The sequence below is a fragment of the Stigmatopora nigra genome, chromosome 16 (assembly GCF_051989575.1).
Source record: "Stigmatopora nigra isolate UIUO_SnigA chromosome 16, RoL_Snig_1.1, whole genome shotgun sequence".
Lineage (NCBI taxonomy): Eukaryota > Metazoa > Chordata > Actinopteri > Syngnathiformes > Syngnathidae > Stigmatopora > Stigmatopora nigra.
Genome location: NC_135523.1, coordinates 10,888,709 through 10,912,194, shown reverse-complemented (window position 1 = coordinate 10,912,194; position 23,486 = coordinate 10,888,709). Strand labels below are relative to the sequence as shown.

Here is a 23,486-nt window from a genome sequence, read left to right as displayed (position 1 = left end):
TTATCAGACAGGTTTAATTGATTACGTGTCAGGCCCAATAAAAAAAGTGTTCTTTTAATTTTTTGGAGCAGTGTACATGTATGCTTTCAAAACCTGTTCTAGAAAGCGGTAATCATCTGAATTACTGTATTTTCCCAACTATAAGGCGCACCGCATTATAAGGCGCACCCTCAATGAATGACACTTTTTTTTTTCATATATAAAGCACACTGGATTATAAGGCGTCCTGTTTATTTTGGAGAAAAATTATAGTCGTGAAAATACGGTATTTGTTCAAAAAATGGTATCAGACTAAAAATCCCATGTTGGATTAAATACCTGGATCTATTTGTTGCAGCACTAGTACTGTATCTAGGTGTAAATTGTTTGGTAAAAGGCCCCATATTCAAACAGAGTGAAGTACGTAGGAATCTTCTCCTATCTTCTGCTGGTGTGTGTGGCCGGTGTACACTGCTGGAAGCTGATTGGTGAAACACGAGTGAGGGGGGTGAGTATTAGAAATTTCGATGGGCAAGTGACTACTGTTGTCTGACCATATGTTCTCCCCCAGACGAGAATAATCGCGGAGTGCATTGGGCGTGGCGCGTGTTTGCTGTCTTTCCCAGTGGCGCTCTATGTGGTCTGTTTCTACTTACACCTGGTGCTCCTGTACCGCAGCGGACCGCACGACCACATGATGAGCCCCGCCTTCCAAGCTAGCCTACAGGTAGGCACGTGTTAATGCACAATAGCTGCAAGAGATTACAAATATATTACTTAGGAATTATTGTATTTACTCACATATTGGATTGGATAACTTTATTCATCTCATATTCAGGAAATTACATTGTTGCAGTAGCAAGAGGGTGATTAGACAGAACTGCAAAGCAAAAGCCCAAAGTACAAAGTAATGAAATCATCAAATCATTAAAACATTAAAGCAGCAAGAACACAAAACGAACAAGAGTGGACGGAGCTACCGCGGCCGCAGGCTGCCGCTTAAACAGCGCCATTTTGGTTGCGGTAACTGAATCAGACTCAAAAAGACGTTGTAAAGTTGAATGAAAACTGGAACCCCACAGAACAGCTGAGCAAAAGCACAAAGTACAAAGCAAATTAAAGTAAATGAAATCATCAAATCATTAAAACATAAAAGCAGCAGAAACACAAAACGAACAAGAGTGGACAGACCTACCGTGGCTGCCACTTAAACAGCGCCATTTTGGTTGCGGTAACTGAATCGGACTCAAAAGATGTTGTAAAGTTGGACAAAAACTGGAACCCCACATAACAGCGAAGCAAAAGCACAAAGTACAAAGCAAATTAAAGTAAATGAAATCATCAAATCATTAAAACATAAAAGCAGCAGAAACACAAAACGAACAAGAGTGGACAGACCTACCGTGGCTGCCACTTAAACAGCGCCATTTTGGTTGCGGTAACTGAATCGGACTCAAAAGATGTTGTAAAGTTGGACAAAAACTGGAACCCCACATAACAGCGAAGCAAAAGCACAAAGTACAAAGCAAATCAAAGTAATTGGAATCATCAAATCATTAAAACATAAAAGCAGCAAAAACACAAAACGAACAAGAGTGGCCGTTTTTGTCGGACAAAAAATTATGACTGAATTGTGGGTACGGCTTATATGCACATACAAACACGACATGCACGAAATAGCAAGTTGCCAACCCCATGACGCTATGACGTAATGCGGCCAATACGATAATTTTTTTCAAAATAGTGAAAAGATAAACAAATAAAACACAAAAAAATCTATTTGTGAGTCCATAAATATAATTCAAGGGAACAATAAAACGTATCTTGCATAAAACGTGAAATAACTCCTTTGTGCCACTCACTATTCCAGGGGTGGCCAACCAGTCAGAGACCAAGAGCCACATTTTTTTACTGTGTCACCACAAAGAGACACATTTTTTACTGTGTTACCGCAAAGAGCCACATCACACAGATTTATTGTAAATGTCACACTAGCATAGTAATGACATAAATTGACTCCTACAGTACTAACAGCACAGGCCAGTCGTTATCAACAATGAACATTGTGTGCACTGTCTCACACAGACAAACTCTCAGTTCAACCAAGTCCACAAACAAAAATATAATAATTTAAAATAGCGTTTTTCTTTTTCTATGCATGTTACTTAGTGGGACTTCTGTCATAAAATCAGAGCCTATTTTTGCGCAACGTTCGCTCCTCGTGAGCTGTCATTTATTATGAATGGCTTTTAACTAGCGCGCCCACCACGTGGGTGTACACCTCGCTCTCCTATTGGCTGCTCCCGGCTGAGCACTCTCGCCTTGGTCTGCCTCGCAGGGGGTGCGGCTTTTTCAGCCGACGCTCGATCTTTGGGATACTTTTTGTGTGCGCGACGCCGTTCATTGTCGCTTCTGGTTCACGGGAGCTCTCCCACTCTGTTAAAAACGTTTACTCAAATGACCTTTCTCCTACTGGGAAACTTTGAGGTATTTTCATCCCAAGCACATGCGCATTGGACGAAAATACCGTATTGAACTCAAGCGAAGCGCACACGCAAATAAAAATAAAACACAAATACAAACTTTGATATGGACGTAAGAGCCGCATGAAACCGGGCAAAGAGCCGCATGCGGCTCGGGAGCCGCGGGTTGGCCACCCCTGCACTATTCGCTCAGGGCATTGCCATCTTACCGTAGTTAAACGTGCTCTGACTGCGCAGACACGAGTACACTTAGTTTTGCCTGCTATTGCTCGCTCAGGGCGCTGCCATCTTACCGTAGTTAGACGTGGTCCGACCGTAGCGTTTACCATGTCAGCACGTCCCAATAGTGAAGAATGATTGAAGGTCTTGTGGTCAATCGTTAAAATATAAACCTTGATACCTGCGTAATGTGTATGCTATTATTGCACTCGAGACTAGGTCAGTGCTTCTCAATTATTTTCTGTTAGGCCCCCCCTAGCAAGAAGAAAACTATTCGCGCCCCCCCCCCCCCCCACTTCCCACCGTGACTATAAATAAAATCATTTTATAAAATTGTTATAAGTACAACATTTTATCCTTATTAACATTAAAGAAAAGGAAAAAAAAAAGAAATATAGTCAAACTTACAAAGAATAACTTTATTAATTCTTGTTTTAAGTCTGCAACAGAAAAGATTTTAAGTGTATCAATGCCTGAAATAAAAATAAATGAGAGCGCCACTGCCAGCTACTGTAGTAGACGCGCAATTACATTTTATACTAGTACGGCCAAATAAAATCCTGTTCCCCAGGGTTACACGCGCCCCCCCAGGTATCGCACCACGCCCCCCCAGGGGGGCGCGCCCCACTATTTGAGAAGCACTGGACTAGGTGAACACTCCTTATTGACATATTTCCTGGTTGTGCTCACGTTACTTCCTTTTTGATTTTGTCTATGTGCAGACAACCCCTTCCCTTTCGGAATACAGAAATGATTGATTTATGATTATGAAATTAATCAAAATTCTGCTTTGAATTTTAAAATCTTTTTATTTCTTGTTCGAAAGTGACAACTATTGTAGAATATGAACCATAAAAAAACAATCGAGATATTTTGACATTAGAAACAATTTGGCCGCCACATCTTAAACTTCTGGTAAGAAAATTGTAATTTATGTCATTAAAAAGCATCGGGTTCTCATCAGGCTAGACTTATTTCATTTTTTTAAATTGAATAATTTGATATTTTGCATTTACAAAGACAGGCATATTAACTTATGATATTGACCCTAATAATATGCTTTTGATTCATACAGTATCTCAGAAATACCATTTGTAATGATTTTCTTAGGATTTTCTCTTCGAAGTAACACATGTTATCCTATTAAAACCATAAATATGTATGCGAAAATTGTAAATCGGGGCTTAAAGGCGAGGAATTGTAAAATTTAACAATTTTAAGGCTTATACGCGCAGGCAGCTTATTTGCAACTAAAAACAGGACCTAATTATACAAGTCTGTTTATTGTCATATTACAACTTAATTTTAAAATATTATGACTTTAATTAATTTAAATAATCAAGAAGTAGAATCTCAAATTCAGCAGTAAGTACAATGTTTTCTTACGTAGACACGGAACAGTGGATCTAGTAGTGTATACCCTATAACAGGGATCGGGAACCTTTTGGACGAAGAGAGCCAGAAACAATTCATATTTTCAAACATTATTTCTTGAGAGCCATACTCAGAATTCAAAAGTAAAAATACATGAAAATGTGAGCATTTATTATTCATTTGACCACTTTAAAAGTGAAAAATAACTATTCTTTTGAGAACAGTATTTGATTCTTGCTAATCAATGAGTATAAATGAGAGGACTCATGCAAAAGAGTCTAATGAAGAAAAATATGATTTTAAAAAGGGGGTAGAGATAGTTTTGGTGCCACAGTGCCGGCGTGATGCTCCCACTGGTGCGTCCACGACTTAGGTCTCTCACCAGCGGTTCCCATATTTTACCACACAGGTTCGCGGAGAGCCATATACACCCATCAAAAGAGCCACATATGGCTCCCGAGCCATAGGTTCCCTACCCCTGCCCTATAACCTCAGCAAGGTTCTCAGAGCGTCAGTGAGGGTCGTAGTCTGGCAAAGTTTTCTTATGTCACCGATTTTGTTTGTAACTTTCATGGATAGAATTCCAAGGTACAGCTGAGCCATTGAAAGGTCTAGTTTGATTCATTAATTTTTCTTCATACCGCCCATCCTTGAAAGGATTCCGGGGGTGCTTGAGCCTAACCCAACTGTCTTCGGGCGAAAGGCAGACGACACCCTAGACTGGTCAGGCAATTGTCGGGCACACAGAGGGACAGACAAACACTCGTACTGCCACCGAGTGGGAATTGAATCCAGACTGCCCGCATCAAAGTCAAGCGGTAGACCCCCAGCCCCATCGGGTGGCCTGAGTGCGGTTTGATGTGTTAATTTTTTCTTCTTTGCTTTTTGCAGATGATGTAGTTCTGTTAGCTTTATCAGGCCGTAATCTTCAACTCTTTGTTGCGGTTCACAAGAGTGTGAAAAAGTTGAGACAAGTATGGCTTAGAGCAGTGTTTCCCAACCACTGTGCCGCGGCACACTGGTGTGCCGTGAGCAATGGTCAGGTGTGCCGTGGGAAATTGCAAGAAGTCATACAATGTGATATTGAGAGAGAAAAATTAATATGAATATAAGGAGATTAAAATGGAACTATTACAAGGTTCAAGTCAAAATATGATGGACGTTAAATTGTAGATTATACTATTATTTGATTCAAGTTGTGAAACAGTAATTTTGCTGCTTATTTTTTTCTAAGTCGAAACGGAAGTTGTCTGGTTTCTAGGGCATCAACTTTTGCCGGCGTGAAGTCTGTGTGAGCACAACATTTTTTGCGAAATATTAGGAGATTTAAGTAATATTTGGAGAAAAATCATAAAATGATGCGATCAATAACTTTACTTGGTTATTTGCATCAATCAAACCGGAAGTTGTTCAGGGTCCACAGGCCAAATTTTCGTGACATTAGGTCATTGTGAAAAATTAGATTTTGGAATAATTTTGGATGCGATTTCTGCTGATAAAACTTCGGTGAGAATAACTATTATAAATATAGGCGACAAAGATTTTCAGATGGTGGTGTCCCTTGAGATTTTTTTCAATGCAAAAAGTGTGCCTCGGCTCAAAAAAGGTTGGGATACACTGGCTTAGAGAGCAGCCGATTATCTTCTGGGCGATCTTGATCACTCTCTTCATGGCCTTCCTATCTGCTGCCGTGCTTCCAGCGTATCACACTGTAACGAAGTATGCCAGGATGCTCTCCACAGTGGATCTTGAAAAGGTTACCAGAAGCTTAGTGTCCAAATTGTTCCTCCCCAGGACCCTCAGCAAATGGTCAAAATCAGTCGTTTCTGGGCCCTTTTCACCACTGCCGTGATGTTGGTAGACCAGGAGAGCTTGTCCGTGACGTGGACCCCCAGGAATTTGAAGGACTGGACTACGTATACTCCATTTATGAGGAGTGGGGATCAGATCTGTGCTGCGTTTGTGAAAGTCCAGGATTGTTTATTTAGTTTTCGTGCTGTTTAGTATGAGATTGTTCACCAAACACCACAAAGACAGTTTCTTGACCTCATCTCTGTAGGCAGACTCACCCTCCCCTGAGATGAGTCCGACCACAGTGGTGTCATCAGCCAATTTGAGTTAGACTGGTGGGTCTGTGTACGGTCGTACGTTTACAGGGAGTACATAAGAGGACTTGAGGGGATGCTCAGGGTAATGGAGGAAGAGATGTGGGGACCAAGTCTAACAGTTTGTGGACGGTTGGTTAAAACGTTCTTAATCCAGCAGCAAATGGAAGAGGATAGTCTATCGTGGGAGAGTTTGTCAGCCAGAATGTCTGATATTATAGTGTTGAAGGCTGAGCAATAGTCAATGAAAAGCATCCTCACGTAGGTCCCATGGTCCTCGAGGTGGCCTCAGTGCTGTGTAGAGCTACGGGGATGGCGTCCCCAGTGGACCTATTTGCTCTATAAGAAAACTGGTGAGGGTCAACTGATTGTATCCCTGACAATCCGTTCCTCAGTTGACCCACACCAGTTTGCTTATATTAGATCAAATAAAAATATGTTTCCAATCCAATTTTCTGTGTTTTTTCAGATTGTGGAACAAATTAATTTGTTTTAAGTTAATTCCTATGAGAAACGTTCATTTGAATTACGAGTAAATCGACATACGAGCTCAGTCCTGGAACAAATTATGCTCGTATCTCGAGTTACCACCGTACTCTTGTCACTTCTGACAATAGCTCTTCTCCGGTTATTCTTAATTAAAAAAAAAGACACTGGCTGTGCAGTATGTTTAAGGTAAAATGATGATGATTATGATGCTGATGAGGATGATTGAGGATGATTGATGAGGATGAGGATGAGGACGGAGTGTGTCAGGTTCATTAATAATTACCCTCGTCCGTAATTATCAATAACTGCAGGAAGACATCTTATTCAATTATTGACATTTAATTAAATAGAAATGGATACAACAGATAAAAGCCTCCGGAGGGGAGCGTTACAGCAAGTGTCACCTTACAACTTCCGAACGTCTCCTCGAATAGACGTTTTCGTACGCTTCTTATTGCCATGAATCAAAACAATTTACAGAGTTGTTGATCATTCCATCACGTATGAGTAAAAACAACATCTGGGACTACAATAACAATCAAAGTATTTTACCAATAACAAAAACAGGAGACTAGACTTAACAACATTTAGATTAGAGTAATTATACAACTTCCTTGACCTAAGAATCATATAATATAATCATAATCATATAATGATTACATACAGAAAAACCCGAAGTGTATGGTTTCATAACGATAACAACATTCTTGTTATTGGCCGAATAGCCCTGGCCTCGTCACCAAGGGCCCACCAAATCTCAAGGACCCAGATTGGGTGGATTGTTTGTATAACCATCCTGGAACAGGCCGTCCAGGTTAAAGATGACTTGGCAATACTCGTGACCTCGCAACACTTTTGAAAACAGAAAGAGAATGATTTAACAAAGTAATGAATTAATACAGAGAATAGAAAGAGAATGATTTAATAAAGAAATGAATTAATATAACTATTATAATAGTAAAACAGAATAAACCCAACATTCCCCCGTTTTTATAATATGTATGTTATTAGCCATTTCTTAGTAATCACTAAATGGTAATGTCGGGTGACTGTGATTTTTCCCGCCTACTCCTTACTCCCATGGCTGGTCTGAAAGAGAAAGAACATAATTATATTCGTCCAATTGGTCCTCGGATTTACCGTACTCCTGGACCTCACTGCTTTCCCCAAACCGTCCCATAAGATACAACTCATGTACTTTAGAATTTGTAGGGGCCATTGCAGTAGTTATAAGTCGGCTTAGCAAGGAGCGCAAACAGGGGATACTACATCACCCACACAATGTTAGGATAGCGGTAATTGTGCCTATAGTCACCACGAAGGATGTAGCCAAATCTTTAGATTTTCCAAAGGTCTTATCCCACCAATCTGACAATGCGGACGTATCTACTCCAGAGTGCTCTTGCATATTGCGGTTCAGTGTTTGCAGGCCAGTAATGGCCCTGGTGAGAGATCCACTGGGTGACGTGTTGTTCGGTATGAAGGTGCAACATTGTTTTACAAACATTGCACACACGCCCCCTGTTTCAAGGATCATATCCACCGCTATGCGACCCCGGAACGCCATCAGACTGGTAGCTGCCAGTTGTTCCTTCATGGCCACAAATCCCTGTTCAGTATAATTTCCAAGTTTTGGACATTGTAATGTAAGTAATTTATTCTATCCACATTTTTGTTTGGGGTGATTAGAAGGAAGATAGACTCCCAACCTGCTGCGATCTGATTAGCCAGCTTATACTCATCTGGTACGCCCCGGGGGATGCCAATCGCATCAATGTATGTTGGATCTCCTTCCCTCCATGCCTCTCGACGATGTCGGGAGGGTCGACCCTTCACCTCCGAATTCTGAGCCGCCAATTGTATCTCCTCCACTGTGGATGGAAAAACAGACACCGGTAAGAGCAGTGAGACCAAAGTACCTAGTCCTGCCGCGTTTCGGCAGGAGTCGTATAATTTATCTACCACCCCGCCACCATAGGCCAGAACGTGGTATCAGGGGTGTAGTTTGTTTTAGAACGCCGGTACACCACGTCTCATTTATCGCCCCCAGCTTCAGACCATGCCCTGTAAGGTTTAAGCAGGTAAAATGATTAAACAGTGGAAAAATTGACTTCCTATTTACTGCGTAACAGGATAAACACTGTTTCAATATTTTTTTTTCTTTCTTGCCAAGTAGGACACGTTTTTTCATTTGTAAAAACACTTTTCCCCAAAAGAATGGTGATTGAGGGAGTTGTTAGACCCCATCGTTTTTTCCCTTGTCTGGTAGGTTATCCTAATCTTTTGTAAGATGGTTTAGTCTCAATTGAAACCATATGGAGACGTCAAACCCAATATAAAAGAGTTCCCTATAGTTTTATGGTATTGCTTGCTGAGCAATAATCTTTTCAATTAATATTGGTGTTTCCCGTATTTTATTAAGTCAGAAAGTTTATCTTCCCCGTCCCCTCAATGTTTCAATTGAGACCACCCTTTTACCAAAGTAGCTCCACATAGTGCTTGCCTTCTTTACACTCCATTTAACAGCGCCCAATTATCCCCCGTTTGGGAAATCCCTGTTTCAGAAATAAATTTCACAGGTTAATATGTCAGTCCAAGCTTTCCAATCTTGACCAATTTCTGCAACAAGGCTTTTCCCAATCTTCAATTTTTTGCTGTTAATGTACCACACATATTTCCCACCATAGATTGCCCCTTTGTATGGCAACCGGGACGTCGCCGAGTCCAAATATATATTTTCATTTTGGAAATTTGATTTAGTAGGTAATGTTAATTAAATGTAAATGTGTATGTTTCTCGGTTTACCCTCCCGTAAGAAGGTGTATCCTCAATTGAAACGCCTCCGCCTTTTTCTCCAAATGGAGAAAACAACCCTACTGTGGAAAGGAACAGAATCACAATCATCATTAATCTCATTGCCCCAAAAGCAATAATTGTTTTCAACATGACTTTTTGTCTTTGTTTAGGGATTTTTCCTCTTGAAACCTTTCAATTTAGACAACCTTCTTACTGTGGGAAAGGTGCATCCGTGTCCCCTTTCAGTAACAAGGACCCTCCCACTTTGCGTTGCTCCGATGTTTCTTCTTTTATGCTGCTTATCAGCATCCAGTCTTCAAGAATCACCGTCGCTTCGTCCGTTTCCTGTTAAGAAGCAAAATCTCCCTCTGATAGTCTAAATTTGGTGTGTGCGTTTTTTTTCTCTGATAGATTCGCCTCATCATCCAATTGTCATTGTGTGGTGAATAATAACAATTTGTAAGGTCTACCAAACAGGACTTCATATAAGGTCCGCCAATTGTGGATGGTAGACAACTATTATATTAACAAAATGGGAGCCATTATCACTATAAATAGTTTCTGGAATTCCATATCGTGGAATGATATCCATATGATCTAATAAAAATAAAATAAAATCTATATGTATTTTTTGAAATGGATATGTGGGTATGCATATAGATTTAAACCCTAAGCCTTGTAGTGCCGTTGTAGCAAGGCCACCTCCCCCTTGTCGAGACATAGGTCTTCCCTTGACTCAAGCCCAAATTATTTTCTTTATTGATCTTTTATTGATAGATTATGTCTCGGTGGTCTGCCAATCAAAAAACACAAAAAGACAAACTATCATTCACGCTCACACTCATAAAAAGAAGAATTTAGTGTGTTCAACCAGTCTAGCATCCATAATTTCATTTTGTGGGAGTAAACTGGAGTACCCGGAGAAAATCCACAAATTCTCGAGGACGCCATGAATACCCCACATTCCGGAAAGTCTGGATCCACCCCGCATTCATTAGTAGATCCTTTAATATACACACCCCCACTCTAGCATTTTAACCGTTTGTAAAAAAAATTACCTTTAAGTTTCACACAAAGTTATATCCTTTTTAATGCTATCAGTTTAGCTGTTTGTTCCCCGAATTGAGGTGGCAATAGTTTCACATCTAAGGTTTTTATTTTCACAGCCGCCATGACCTAATGGCCCCCTATCAGGTTTTTGGAAAATCCCAATTCCCTTTAATAGCATGCCAATCACCTTTTAATGCGGCCATCCAATTTTGTTTCCACTTTTTTTTTTTCCCCCAGGTGATAAAATAATCTCCCCCATTTGTAAAACAAATTCATCCACGCCTAATTTATACAACATGACGCCTATGGCCTTTATTACGTCGCCTTGACTCCAAATTCTATGAACCAAGATAACACGCCGAATTTGTAAGCGAATTTCCCCCATCCCATTTTGTTCATAGACACCCATCTACCTAAAGCGTCACTTGTTTCAAAACATGAAAGGCCCCACTAGAATTCGTGCATCCAGCGCCAAATAGAGCCTATTTACACATTTGTCTCAAACTTGTTTTAGATATGGGGTCCCCAATTTTCCAAAATTTCCCAGAATTCATGTACTACCACATCCTGTCAAAAACCCAAAACGACTAACATAACCTGTTTCTAAGCCAGATTCTGGAATTTGGAGAATTTCTCCTTTCCCTCCCTTATCTAAGCTTGTTATTGTCACTCGTTATCACTGTAACATTCAGGCGTATTAACCCCATCGTTGCTAAAGTTCTCACCAATTTGCATGCCCTTAAAGCAGTAAAAAGCAACGTTATTTGGTTGTATCAATTGACCAATGCTTATCCAATCCGTAATATCCTTAAAGTCACCAATATGACCTGTGACAAAGCATATTTCCTCCCGCCAGGACAACAGACAATGTTCTTTCAAGTGCACTTTGAAAAACATTCCATGTTACTCCATTCTTAGGGAAAATATGCTCATCCTAAACCAATTATTTTATTTACAATTCACCTAATTATTTGGATGAATGCCATGAATTTTATCATGCCACTATTGCATTGTAAATTTCCCATCTGATGTCGTTAACAGCCAAATAATTCAATACCTACTATATACTTTGTAAATCACCTCATATGATGTTTACTTAAGACAAGAGTCATTTCCCATAGCCTGTTACCAAAACAAAAATCTACAACAATTAAATTAGAGAAATCAACCTTTTGTTAGGCAATTCCTAATTACAAACTTTAATGTTTTAAAAACCTTATTGTCACCAATATACCATAATATTGTAAATTTTGTCATCCTGGCCTTTTTTTTTTTTTTTTTTTTAACCAGCCAACCTCCTGGATTAAAGTATTTTGAACAATCAAAATATTCTGAAATAGTATTAATATTATTTTATCCTCCAAAAGCTAGTTTCATTTAACTAAGAGCCCTTTGAAATCCACAATTGCTCAAAAATGACTATTTTGGTCTATTTCCCAAATCCAAAGCTTTTTACCAAATCAACCTTTTACTGAACAGATTTTCTATCCTCTTAATACATTTCATTTTAAAACCCAAAATATCAATGCAAAAGCATTCGCATAACCTTGCATTTCTTGCAGCCCATGTATTGTTCTTATTCTGAAAAGTCCAAACAGAAAACGCAATTAGCCGTTAACTATGACCTCCACTCTTGCTGCGAAAACAGCATTCTTATCTTATGTTTACAAACCAGCTTTTCCCCTGTGCCCAAATACAACGCTTTTTAGAGAAGACAACCATTAAAACGTCAAATTAACCCCTCTTCCGATATTCAACTACATCACAATATTTTTCCAAGACCCCATATATCCAGAATATGTATGCTGCAAGCACAACAATATGGCAAAAACCCATTTTCTGCCCTCAAGTTTGCTTCAGCACCCCCAAGGCCAATTATTATTATTATAATGTCTTCACGGAAGGGATCACAAAATTTTAGTCGTTTACACGGTCCGAACGCTCCCGAAAGCCCAACACAGTTAAATCGTCTGCCCCGCGGCCCACATGTTTCACTCCCATCTAATCAGCAGCCGCTGCACCAGAAACGCTTCCCCCGCAGTCGACACATTTTTTTTTTGGCAAGTCTAGAGCATAATAAAAACACAGGTGACATTCCCTGCTAAACATTTAAATGATCATTTTGTATATATTCTTTTGTCTTTTTAAACACCATCTTCCCGTTAGCGGACGGGATCAAAAACCAAGCTGCAATAAGCCATCACATTGCTGTAAATTGACAGTACATATAGGTTATATTAACAAAGCACCACCAGCACTTGGAAATAACCATTCTAATTGTTGTTATACAAGCCCAAGCATCACAAAAAAACCCAATTTATTGTAATCACACAACGTCATACCCGGATTAACCAAATCAAATACCAGTGTCCCCATTAATTTTCTAGCTCCCTTTATTTTTGTTAAACTTCCTCCGCGCCCGTCACCTATCTCGGTAAATATTTTCCCCGTCAGCCGAGGAGGCCCCGCTATTTTTCCTTACCAAACAGTACTTTCCCGCCGCCACGGTCTTAAATATATCCCCGTTATCCGAGGGAGCCCCCACTATTTTCCCAAAATAGTATTTTTTAACTTCTCCCCGGCCTTATTTTGGCATTAGTGTCTGTGGAACAAGCTGTTACACTTTTATCCACTCACATATTATTTATATATGTATATTACCTCTATGCATTAGTGCATATATTATCCTGCATTTTATGCATTTTAAGCTGGCCAGCAAACCCATATTTATTTATCCATAAATATAGCTGTGTAATATTTTTAAAGCGCTTTGTCTTTCCAATTTTTTCCAATCCTTACAAGTTAGACGTATTTTTTGGATCGTCATCCAAACCCGCCTTACAACACGTGTTTCCCATATTTTACTTTTTTGTAGTGAGTTCGTATGCCTCACACAGTTAACTTTATTATATTTATTATTAATATTATCACCCCTTCGACTGTATTTCCTAGGCTTATCTTAATTTTACTGCAGAAACCACACAAACACCATACAACATTTACAACATATTCGTGCCTACCCTTTAGACACAGGACACTTCTCAGCCCCACCATTGTACCTCCAGTACAATACATTCGTGCCTACCCCTGAGACACAGGACACTTTCCAGCAAAGTGCCCCACCGTACCTGCCATTGACTAGTATAAACACAGGGTTTTGTCGCCGTCACCCAGGACGCGAAACCAGCCCACAATGGACCTCACATACAATGTCCCTTTAACGCATTTGGAAACACCGTCACAACATGCAGACATTAATGTGGACTTACCCGAGATCCATCAGATGTCTCCCTCCAGCAGGAAAAGTCTTCAACCGCCGAGAATCCAGGCGCCCCCGTCGAAAACTCCGGCCCACCAAGTGTTTTGAAGACGCCGTGCGCACGGTCACTTACCAGATGTCGAACAGCAGCGCCTGGGTTCTCGCTCCGGTATATTGACCTCCATGGCTCAGAAGGACCAAAATGTCAGGTTCATTAATAATTACCTTCGTCCATAATTATCAATAACTGCAGGAAGACATCTTATTCAATTATTGACATTTAATTAAATAGAAATGGATACAACAGATAAAAGCCTCCGGAGGGGAGCGTTACAGCAAGTGTCACCTTACAACATCCGAACGTCTCCTCGAATAGACGTTTTCGTACGCTTCTTATTGCCATGAATCAAAACAATTTACAGAGTTGTTGATCATTCCATCACGTATGAGTAAAAACAACATCTGGGACTACAATAACAATCAAAGTATTTTACCAATAACAAAAACAGGAGACTAGACTTAACAACATTTAGATTAGAGCAGGGGTGGCCGACCAGTCAGAGACCAAGAGCCACATTTTTTACTGTGGTACCGCAAAGAGCCACATTTTTTACTGTGTTACCGCAAAGAGCCACATCATACACATACCTTTGCTCAGCCAGATTTATTGTAAATGTCACACACCAGCATAGTAATGACATAAATTGACTCCTACAGCACTAACAGCACAGGCCAGTCATTATCAACAATGAACATTGTGTGCACTGTCTCACACAGACAAACTCTCAGTTCAACCAAGTCCACAAACAAAAATATAATAATTTACAATAGCGTTTTTCTTTTGCTATGCATGTTACTTAGTGGGACTTCTGGCATAAAATTAGAGCCTATTTTTGCGCAACATTCGCTCCTTGTGAGCTCTCATTTATTATGAATGGCTTTTAAGTAGCGCGCCCACCACGTGGTGTACGCCTCACTCTCCTATTGGCTGCTCCTGGCTGAGCACTCTCGCCTTGGTCTGCCTCGCAGGGGGTGTGGCTTTTTCAGCCGAGGCTCGATCTTTGGGATACTTTGTGTGTGCGCGACGCTGTTCATTGTCGCTTCTGGTTCACGGGAGCTCTCCCACTCTGTTAAAAACGTTTACTTAAATGACCTTGCTCCTACTGGGAAACTTTGAGGTATTTTCATCCCGAGCACATGCGCATTGGACGAAAATACCGTATTGAACTCAAGCGAAGCGCACACGCAAATAAAAATAAAACACAAATACAAACTTTGATATGGACGTAAGAGCCGCATGAAACCGGGCAAAGAGCCGCATGCGGCTCGCGAGCCGCGGGTTGGCCACCCCTGGATTAGAGTAATTATACAACTTCCTTGACCTAAGAATCATATAATATAATCATAATCATATAATGATTACATACAGAAAAACCCGAAGTGTATGGTTTCATAACGATAACAACATTCTTGTTATTGGCCGAATAGCCCTGGCCTCGTCACCAAGGGCCCACCAAATCTCAAGGACCCAGATTGGGTGGATTGTTTGTATAACCATCCTGGAACAGGCCGTCCAGGTTAAAGATGACTTGGCAATACTCGTGACCTCGCAACACTTTTGAAAACAGAAAGAGAATGATTTAACAAAGTAATGAATTAATACAGAGAATAGAAAGAGAATGATTTAATAAAGAAATGAATTAATATAACTATTATAATAGTAAAACAGAATAAACCCAACAGAGTGTTAATATTTATTTTTCTCTGACGGACTGGCACCAGGTGACTGAGGACCACTGATTTAGTGCATCGGTGATTGAGAGGGATACATCTTCGTTAGATTCGAGAGGTGTTGTCTGGTCAGCAGGAGGAGCTTCTGTGGGGGGCGTTTGGCATGCAAGCAACATCCTGATGGGGAGTTGTGACTGCTGTTTCTTTTTTGTACAAATATTGTTTTGGAGAAGGACACCGTCAATTTCTTCCGGTTTTCTCAAAGTACTAAGGCTAATGTTCTTCATTTTCATGGCCGTCATCATTTTCAGAAAATCAAACTTCCACCTCGCCGTTCAGCCGTCGTCCCGACCCAGAGAAATCTATTTTCGAATCCTCTACAACCCCTTAAAAAGTCAACAACAACAATTAGTGGGATAAAGACATGTTCATAACTACAAAAGGAATGTAAAAACACGCGTGCTTTTCTAAAAAAAAAATTGGGGCAACAATTCATTAAATTGCGTCGATCTTCTTCGCCATTTAATAAATTACAGTAATCCCTCAAATACCGCGGATTCACATTGCGTTTTTTTTTGCTGGGGTAAATTTTTTGGCGAATTATTTTTTTTTAAAAGTTCATAAAAATGTCAATATCCACACTGAAATTCGCAAGCGGAAGCCACTCCCGCGTCCTCCACTTGCTACTAGGGCTCACCACTGAAGTTAAAAAAAAATAGGGATGACCCTACTTAGCGGTTTTTCATTTATAGCGGCCAAGTCTGGTCTACATTAACCACGATAATCGAGGGATTACTGTACACTAAAATGGAAATTCACAGTTTGAATCGGTTAACATGAGACGTGCAGACAATTATGTAGATTGATAATTTTTGTTAGGCTTGGCTTGTTATTATTTTTCTATTGCTTTTTCCTTGTGTTCTGGTGTTCGTTTCCCTACTCTTGTTTGTCCCTCCTATTGTTGTTGCTGTTGCGCAGCTGCGCGTCATTTACAATTAGTTCCTGATTTGTCTATATAAACCCCACTAATTGTCATTTGTCGGATCGTCTGCTTTATTTGCCCCGCCATGTGTCTATGTTGTCTAGTTCCTCACTTCCCCGTGTTTTCCCTAGTCGGGTTTGTTTTTTGTTATTTCTAGCCAAGTCCCATGTTAATTTCCTTGGCTCCTGTCTAAGTTATTAAAGTTTTCATTTGAGCACCACTTCTCTCGTCCTCGCCTGCTTCCCTTTCAATTGGGTCCCATTCCTCGTGTCATGCCCCGTCGTCTTGCCAAAGACAAAACAATTTTAAAAGGATAAAACGCAGTCCCGTTCTGCTGCAGGCTCAGAGAAACATTCAGAAATTCGCTTTTGTGTTCAGAATTGTATTCTGGGTTAGAATTCAGAAGAAAATAATCTGAATTACCATCTTTAATGTTCGACTGCCGCTTGGTAGTAAGAACAAATAATATTCTTGAGTCTTAATCTCATAATATTATGATTTTTTTCCAGTGATATTTTTACTCTAACCCCTATAATATTTTCCATTTAAGGGTGGTCTGGCCAGGTTCACCTTAGGTCAACCTCTTGAGGTGGCCTACGGCAGTGAGGTGACCCTGAGAAGTGCCGCCTCCCACCCCATCCCGTGTTGGCTGCAGTCTCGTAACGCTAACTATCCAGTCAGGTGGGGTGGAAAAGGAATGCATCATCCAGTGGGCATCACCCAGTGACTTGGTGCCTGTTATTGGTGCAGGTACGAGAGTGGCCGTGGCAGCTCTCACCAGCAGCAGGTCACCTGCCACCACCTTAAGGATGTCAACAACTGGTGGATAGTCAAGAACCCTAGCAGGTAAGCGAGGCGGGGTGAGCAGATGTTATCTTATGTGACTAACCAAGTGTTGTGTCCAACTTTCCCCCCACTTTAATTTGCTAAACAGAAGATAATAATTGGGGTTGAGGAGGGATGAGTCATCAACTTATTGTTGTGGTTGGGTTTACCCCAATGATCTTAGGAGCTATGTTGTCTGGGGCCTTGTGTCGTTGGTAGCATCACCCATAGCAAACTGGACTGAGGTGAGGGACCACACTAAGCATGATTAAATAGACCTCTTATGGTGAATAGCACTGTTAAACGGTATTTTCTCTCACACGGACACAGATCACTGGGGTCCCACTCTGAACCCGGGGCCTGGATGGTCAGAGCCAGATGGCCAGGTCTTACACCCATGAGGCCCGGCTGGGCACAGCCCGAAAAGCCTACATGGGTTCCTCTTCCCATGGGCTCAGAATTTGTGGAAAGGGACAAAGTGCGACAACCAATCACATCCTAGTTGTGAGTTGGTTCTGGTGGTGGGTGATAGGTTCACCAATAGGCACGCATAAATAAAACAGACATCTAACTCATAACCGGTGTCTTGCAAAAGAGAATCGATCCTGACTCATCTCCGTCCCAGATCATTCTGGCATACGAGGCATCTCATGCTGTTTATTACATCAGATTTACAACATGCATCTCAGTTCTCAAAACAATTGAAGGTCTGGCGGATCTTCCCAAGGGAGCAGTGTGGACAACACTGTCAGAAGTCAAAACAATTGCAATTCCTCCGGGTCTTCCCAAGGGAGCGTTATGAACCACACTTTCAGAAGTCGATGTTTCTCAATTTTGAGAAGTCCAGCTAGAGAGAGGAGCGACCTTCCCGTTGTTTATCACGGTTGCAAGCAGATATACTAAAAATGACTTTTATGTTAATAAGATAAGTAAATCAAAACGTTCTTTATTGCGAGCAAATATATAATAATATAAGACTAATAACCCTAACATTCCCCCCTGCTATTATATATTTGTACGTAATCCCATAATCTTTTTTATTTATGACAAAAACAAATACACTTGGGGAAGTCCCTTGTCTCGATCTTTACAAGAATTCTCCTTACTTCCATATTTGGCCTGAAAAAAAAGGAAGAACAAAATAATTCTCGTTCAACTCATTTTCATAATTTGCATTATCCAGGACATCAATGTTATCACCAGTAGGCTGTTTAGTAAGCAGATACAATCCTTGCAATTTGGAATTTGTTAGAGCAATTGCACTAACAAAGCAATGAGTGTGAGCAGGGGATAAGACATTACCCACACATTGTCAAAGTATTAGGGTGAACAACATCCATTACAATGTCCCAAAAAGAAACTTGGATTTGCAATGAAGGAACAGTTGGCAGCCACCAGTCTCATGACTTTCCTGGACCGCAAAGTGGTTGAAATGCTTCTGACGGTTGATGTGCTCTTGATAGAGCAGGGGGCATATGGAATTTTTGAAAATGCCCTTATAAATGATTATGATTCCCCGTACAACCCCCCCCCCCCCAAAACGTACAAACACCGTAAGATGCATGTTTACTCGCGGTAACTCGTTTCTTACCAGGTGGCTCCTCCATGCTTGCTTCCACGATATTTACTCTATGTACAATGTTCCTCCGCTATTTCGCGCTTCAGTTAACGCGGGCGCAGAGCTTTGCGGATTTTTTTTGGAAAAAAAAATACAAATATTACATTGAAACAACATATTTTCCAGTTTTTTTTGTTATAACATAAATTTCACCCTCTCTCCCCGTATTCTATATGCTGTACTGTATACAGGGGAGTAAAGAAATAAAATAAAAAAATAAAAAATTGGAATTAAATTCAAATTAAGCATTTTGGAAGGGGAATCCCTACTTCGCGGAAATGCACTTATCGCGGGTGGTCCCGGTCCCCATTAATCGCGATAAGCATGCGCATGTCATCCTTTATCGATATTGCCGTATGCACCGCTAAAAAAATACATAGGATAATTTTTGCTGGTATACCATGACAATAGCAACGATCGATGAAAGTAGCGTCGTTGGCTTCCAGCCTACGAGACTATCTGGATTTTAGCCAAAACGGTCTTGTTGAGATCAGTTTTCATAAATATTGCCGATTTTTTTTTTTCTTTTTAATTTTTTTCCCCCCGTACAAAAGTCTGTGTATGGCGTACTTGATTTTAAATGGTAAAAAACAAGTATAAAATACGTATAAAATGTAGAAGTTGACAGGTATGCAAATTATTGGCCGGTCTTTCCAATATTTTAAGGTGCGCCTTTGCATCACAGGGCCGAGTTGTCCGTGGGCCGTCCTCCTCACGTGGTGCGTCACGGCGATGTGGTCCAATTACTTCATGGGATGACGTCCCGCTTCCTCAACAGGTGATAGCTTTGCTCCTCATGCGCAAGTGATTCCCACTGACCCACATTCTTTCTCTCAGCCATGACGTCGCCGCACCGCTAAGTCCGCACGCCCAAGAAGTGTCGGGATACGTGGACTTCAACGTTTCGATGCACGCGCAGAACCTCTGGAAAGTAGTGGGTCACCTCACATTTACTTGTTGGCCAATTACCCTTACCCTCGATAGGGTTAAGAAGGCACATCTAACATAAAACAGTAGTCGAATGCATAGAAGCCATATATCAGTCAGGCTAATTTTAGTTGTTTTCTTCCAAGAAATGAAATTGTGTAATTGGAAAACAGTTCATACGTCTTTGTAGGACATTGGTATTGTATCTTGTGCTGACCCGGCCCGTCGGTCAAATTTTTGAAGTCAATGTGGCCCCCGGGCCGAAAAGTTTGCCCACCCCTGCTCTAGACCATGTTTATTCTAACATCAAATATGCTTATAGAGCCACACCTCTCCCTCACCTGCATCTCAGTCTAACTCCATCATCAAAGTTGTCGATGACGCCACTGTGGTCAGACTCATCTCAGGGGGGATGAGTCTGCCTACAGAGATGAGGTCAACAAAATGTCAATCTTGGTGTTTGTTGAACGATCTCACACTAAACACCACAAAAACTAAAGAAATAATCCTGGACTTTCGCAAACGCAGCAGAGATCAGGCCCCACTCCCCATAAATGGAGTATGTGTAGACAGGGTCCATACCTATGCAATATTTTAGAATTTACCCTGCCAGGATGTGGGATTTTATATTTTTATACTATGTTATTGTTTTATTTTTTTTTACTGGGAAAACGCACTTTGTGGAGTAGCACCACCAATTTCGTTATTCGAAACTGTGTATGATGACTATAAAGGCTTTTGATTTGATTCGATTGATTATATATACATATATATATATATATATATACATATATATACATATATATACATATATATACATATATATACATATATATACATATATATATACATATATATATACATATATATATATATACTATATATATATATATATATATATATATATATATATATATATATATATATATATATATATATATATATATATTCATATATATATATATATATATATATATATATATATATATATATATATATATATATATATTCATATATATATATATATATATATATATATATATATATATATATATATATTCATATATATATATATATATATATATATATATATATATATATATTCATATATATATATATATATATATATTCATATATATATATTCATATATATATATTCATATATATATATTCATATATATATATATATATATATATATATATATATATATATATATATATATATATATATATATATATATATATATATATATATATATATATATATATATATATATATATATATATATATATATATATATATATATATATATATATATATATATATATATATATATATATATATATATATATATATATATATATATATATATATATATATATATATATATATATATATATATATATATATATATATATATATATATATATATATATATATATATATATATATATATATATATTATATATATATTCATATATATATATATATATATTCATATATATATATATATATATTCATATATATATATATATATATATATTCATATATATATATATATATATATATTCATATATATATATATATATATATTCATATATATATATATATATATATATTCATATATATATATATATATTCATATATATATATATATATATATTCATATATATATATATATATATATTCATATATATATATATATATATATTCATATATATATATATATATATTCATATATTCATATATTCATTCCACCTGACAATAGTCATGTTTCAGGACATCATCAACCGTGTGGAAGATTCTCAAGTGTGGAAAACCATTGTGTCGGAAGTTCGCTTGGTTCATGTGAACACGTCAGCCGTCCTCAAGGTACCGCCTCCTGCTTGCCTGGTGCCACACGTTCGGCTCTTGGTCATACAACCTTTCCCATCAGCTTAGTGGCTCATCTCTTCCTGATTGGGCCGAGGGTCATGCCGAGGTGGTTGCGGATAAGGTTAAAGGTCACAAAGGAACCACATGGACGGTGGAGGAGCACCGATATGGAACCGGTAAAACCGCTTCATCCTGGCACCAGCATCAACAGCTATGTAAACGCTGCACAAATATATGCGCAGGCAAGGAGCGAGAGCCACAGCTTTATTCTTCTACAAGTTTCGATGTTGAGCGCCATATTTCTCTGTGGTCCAAGTTCATCGAGCTTCAGGTGTGGCGGCGCCTGAGTTGGGGCGTGGATAGGTCGCTAGCTGAAGTCAAACGACTGTCGTGTTATGTTGTCCCCAGTGGAGGATGCTGACGGTCAAACAGGAAGATGTTGAGCACAAATATAGCTCCACACCATTAGAATGGCTCACCATGGACAGCAACATCGTCTACTGGCTCCACCCCTGTACTAATGTGAGACGCACACACACACTTATTTGGGACAATGTTTGGTCAAAAGAGGAGTCTGATTTGTTTTTTTTTCACGAAAGATACCACTTCCGGAAACAATAATTAGCCTTTTTTTCCATTTCAAATTAATTGGCTGCAGTTTATGGCAATAGAGGTTCAATCCATTCTGACTTGGTGGGGCGAATAAGGAAATGCACATTAGAAGCAAAAAGAAGTGACCAGAAAATGACAGGAAGTGGCTGAAATACTGTAAAATAAACATAAATTGACTGGAGTGACTCTAAAATTAACATGAAATGACAAAAAGTGACCGTAAATGCTCTTAAATTAACCTGAAGAGACAAAAACTCTAGACCAGCTACTACCTTAGAACCAATAGGAACTGACCAAAAATCAACAAGGAGTTACCCCGAAAACCCATATTTAACAAGAATTGGTCACATATGAAAGAAAAAACCTGGAAATGCCCCTAAATGCATAGCATGTGACGCACAACAACCTAGAACTAATAGAAAGTCACCCAAATACACAAGTAATAAAATTAACAGAAAAGAAAGTGTGCCAAAAGTGACCCCACAAATGCCTCAAAATGGACACGAACTGAAGCAAAGTAACCTTTCGAATCACATCCTGTTGATTAAGACATTTAGTATCGCTTTTTTACAGGCCACTTTCCTATGACTTTGGGTCACTCATATTGGACTATTTTTAAAGCACATATTTGTAGAAAAACTGAAAATCCACAAGTTCCTCTAATGGTTTCAACATGACTAACTGGGAGGCATTGTTTAAGTGACTAGATTTATATAGTCTTAAAGCTCACAAGCGCACAACACGCTGTATTTTTCATTATTTGCTGCAGGCCTGTAAAATGTGCTCTAGATCAAAGTTGGCCCACGTGCTATAGTCTGAACAACTCTATTCTATATTGTCTGCAATCCTGTCACAGTCAACAGCAGCATGTGGCAGCCTGCAAATTCATTTTTTTTTTAAATGTGCTTCAGGCTCAGATCCATCTAATTGGGAATCCTCTCTTGTGGGGCGTAGCCAAGCTTAGCCTGTTGACCTATCTCATCTTGGCGGCCATCTACCTGTTAAGGAGGAGACGGGGCATCATCGATTTAACTGATGGTACACACCCACACGCAGTAAAACAATGCAAAACACATCCTCCATGTAATATAACAACAATATAGCCATAATATTATGAGATTAAAGTCATAGTATGAGAAACCATAATTTATTTATCTATCT

General features: G+C 39.2%; 1 protein-coding gene across 4 annotated transcripts in view; it reads left to right on the top strand.

The window, feature by feature from the left end:
• Positions 1-23,486, top strand: part of pomt1 (protein-O-mannosyltransferase 1) — a 57,331-nt gene that overhangs the window by 22,605 nt on the left and 11,240 nt on the right. For 2 of the 4 annotated variants that reach the window (XM_077736012.1, XM_077736014.1), the window contains 11 exons: positions 394-487; positions 551-706; positions 17,018-17,148; positions 17,218-17,313; positions 19,596-19,688; positions 19,748-19,844; positions 21,618-21,710; positions 21,775-21,889; positions 21,956-22,044; positions 22,122-22,235; positions 23,237-23,363. In XM_077736012.1, coding sequence (XP_077592138.1) covers positions 394-487; positions 551-706; positions 17,018-17,148; positions 17,218-17,313; positions 19,596-19,688; positions 19,748-19,844; positions 21,618-21,710; positions 21,775-21,889; positions 21,956-22,044; positions 22,122-22,235; positions 23,237-23,363 — 1,205 coding nt within the window. Of the gene's footprint in view, positions 1-393; positions 488-550; positions 707-17,017; positions 17,149-17,217; positions 17,314-19,595; positions 19,689-19,747; positions 19,845-21,617; positions 21,711-21,774; positions 22,045-22,121; positions 22,236-23,236; positions 23,364-23,486 lie in introns of all 4 variants that reach the window. The other 2 variants (XM_077736011.1, XM_077736010.1) reach the window with 1 other exon arrangement.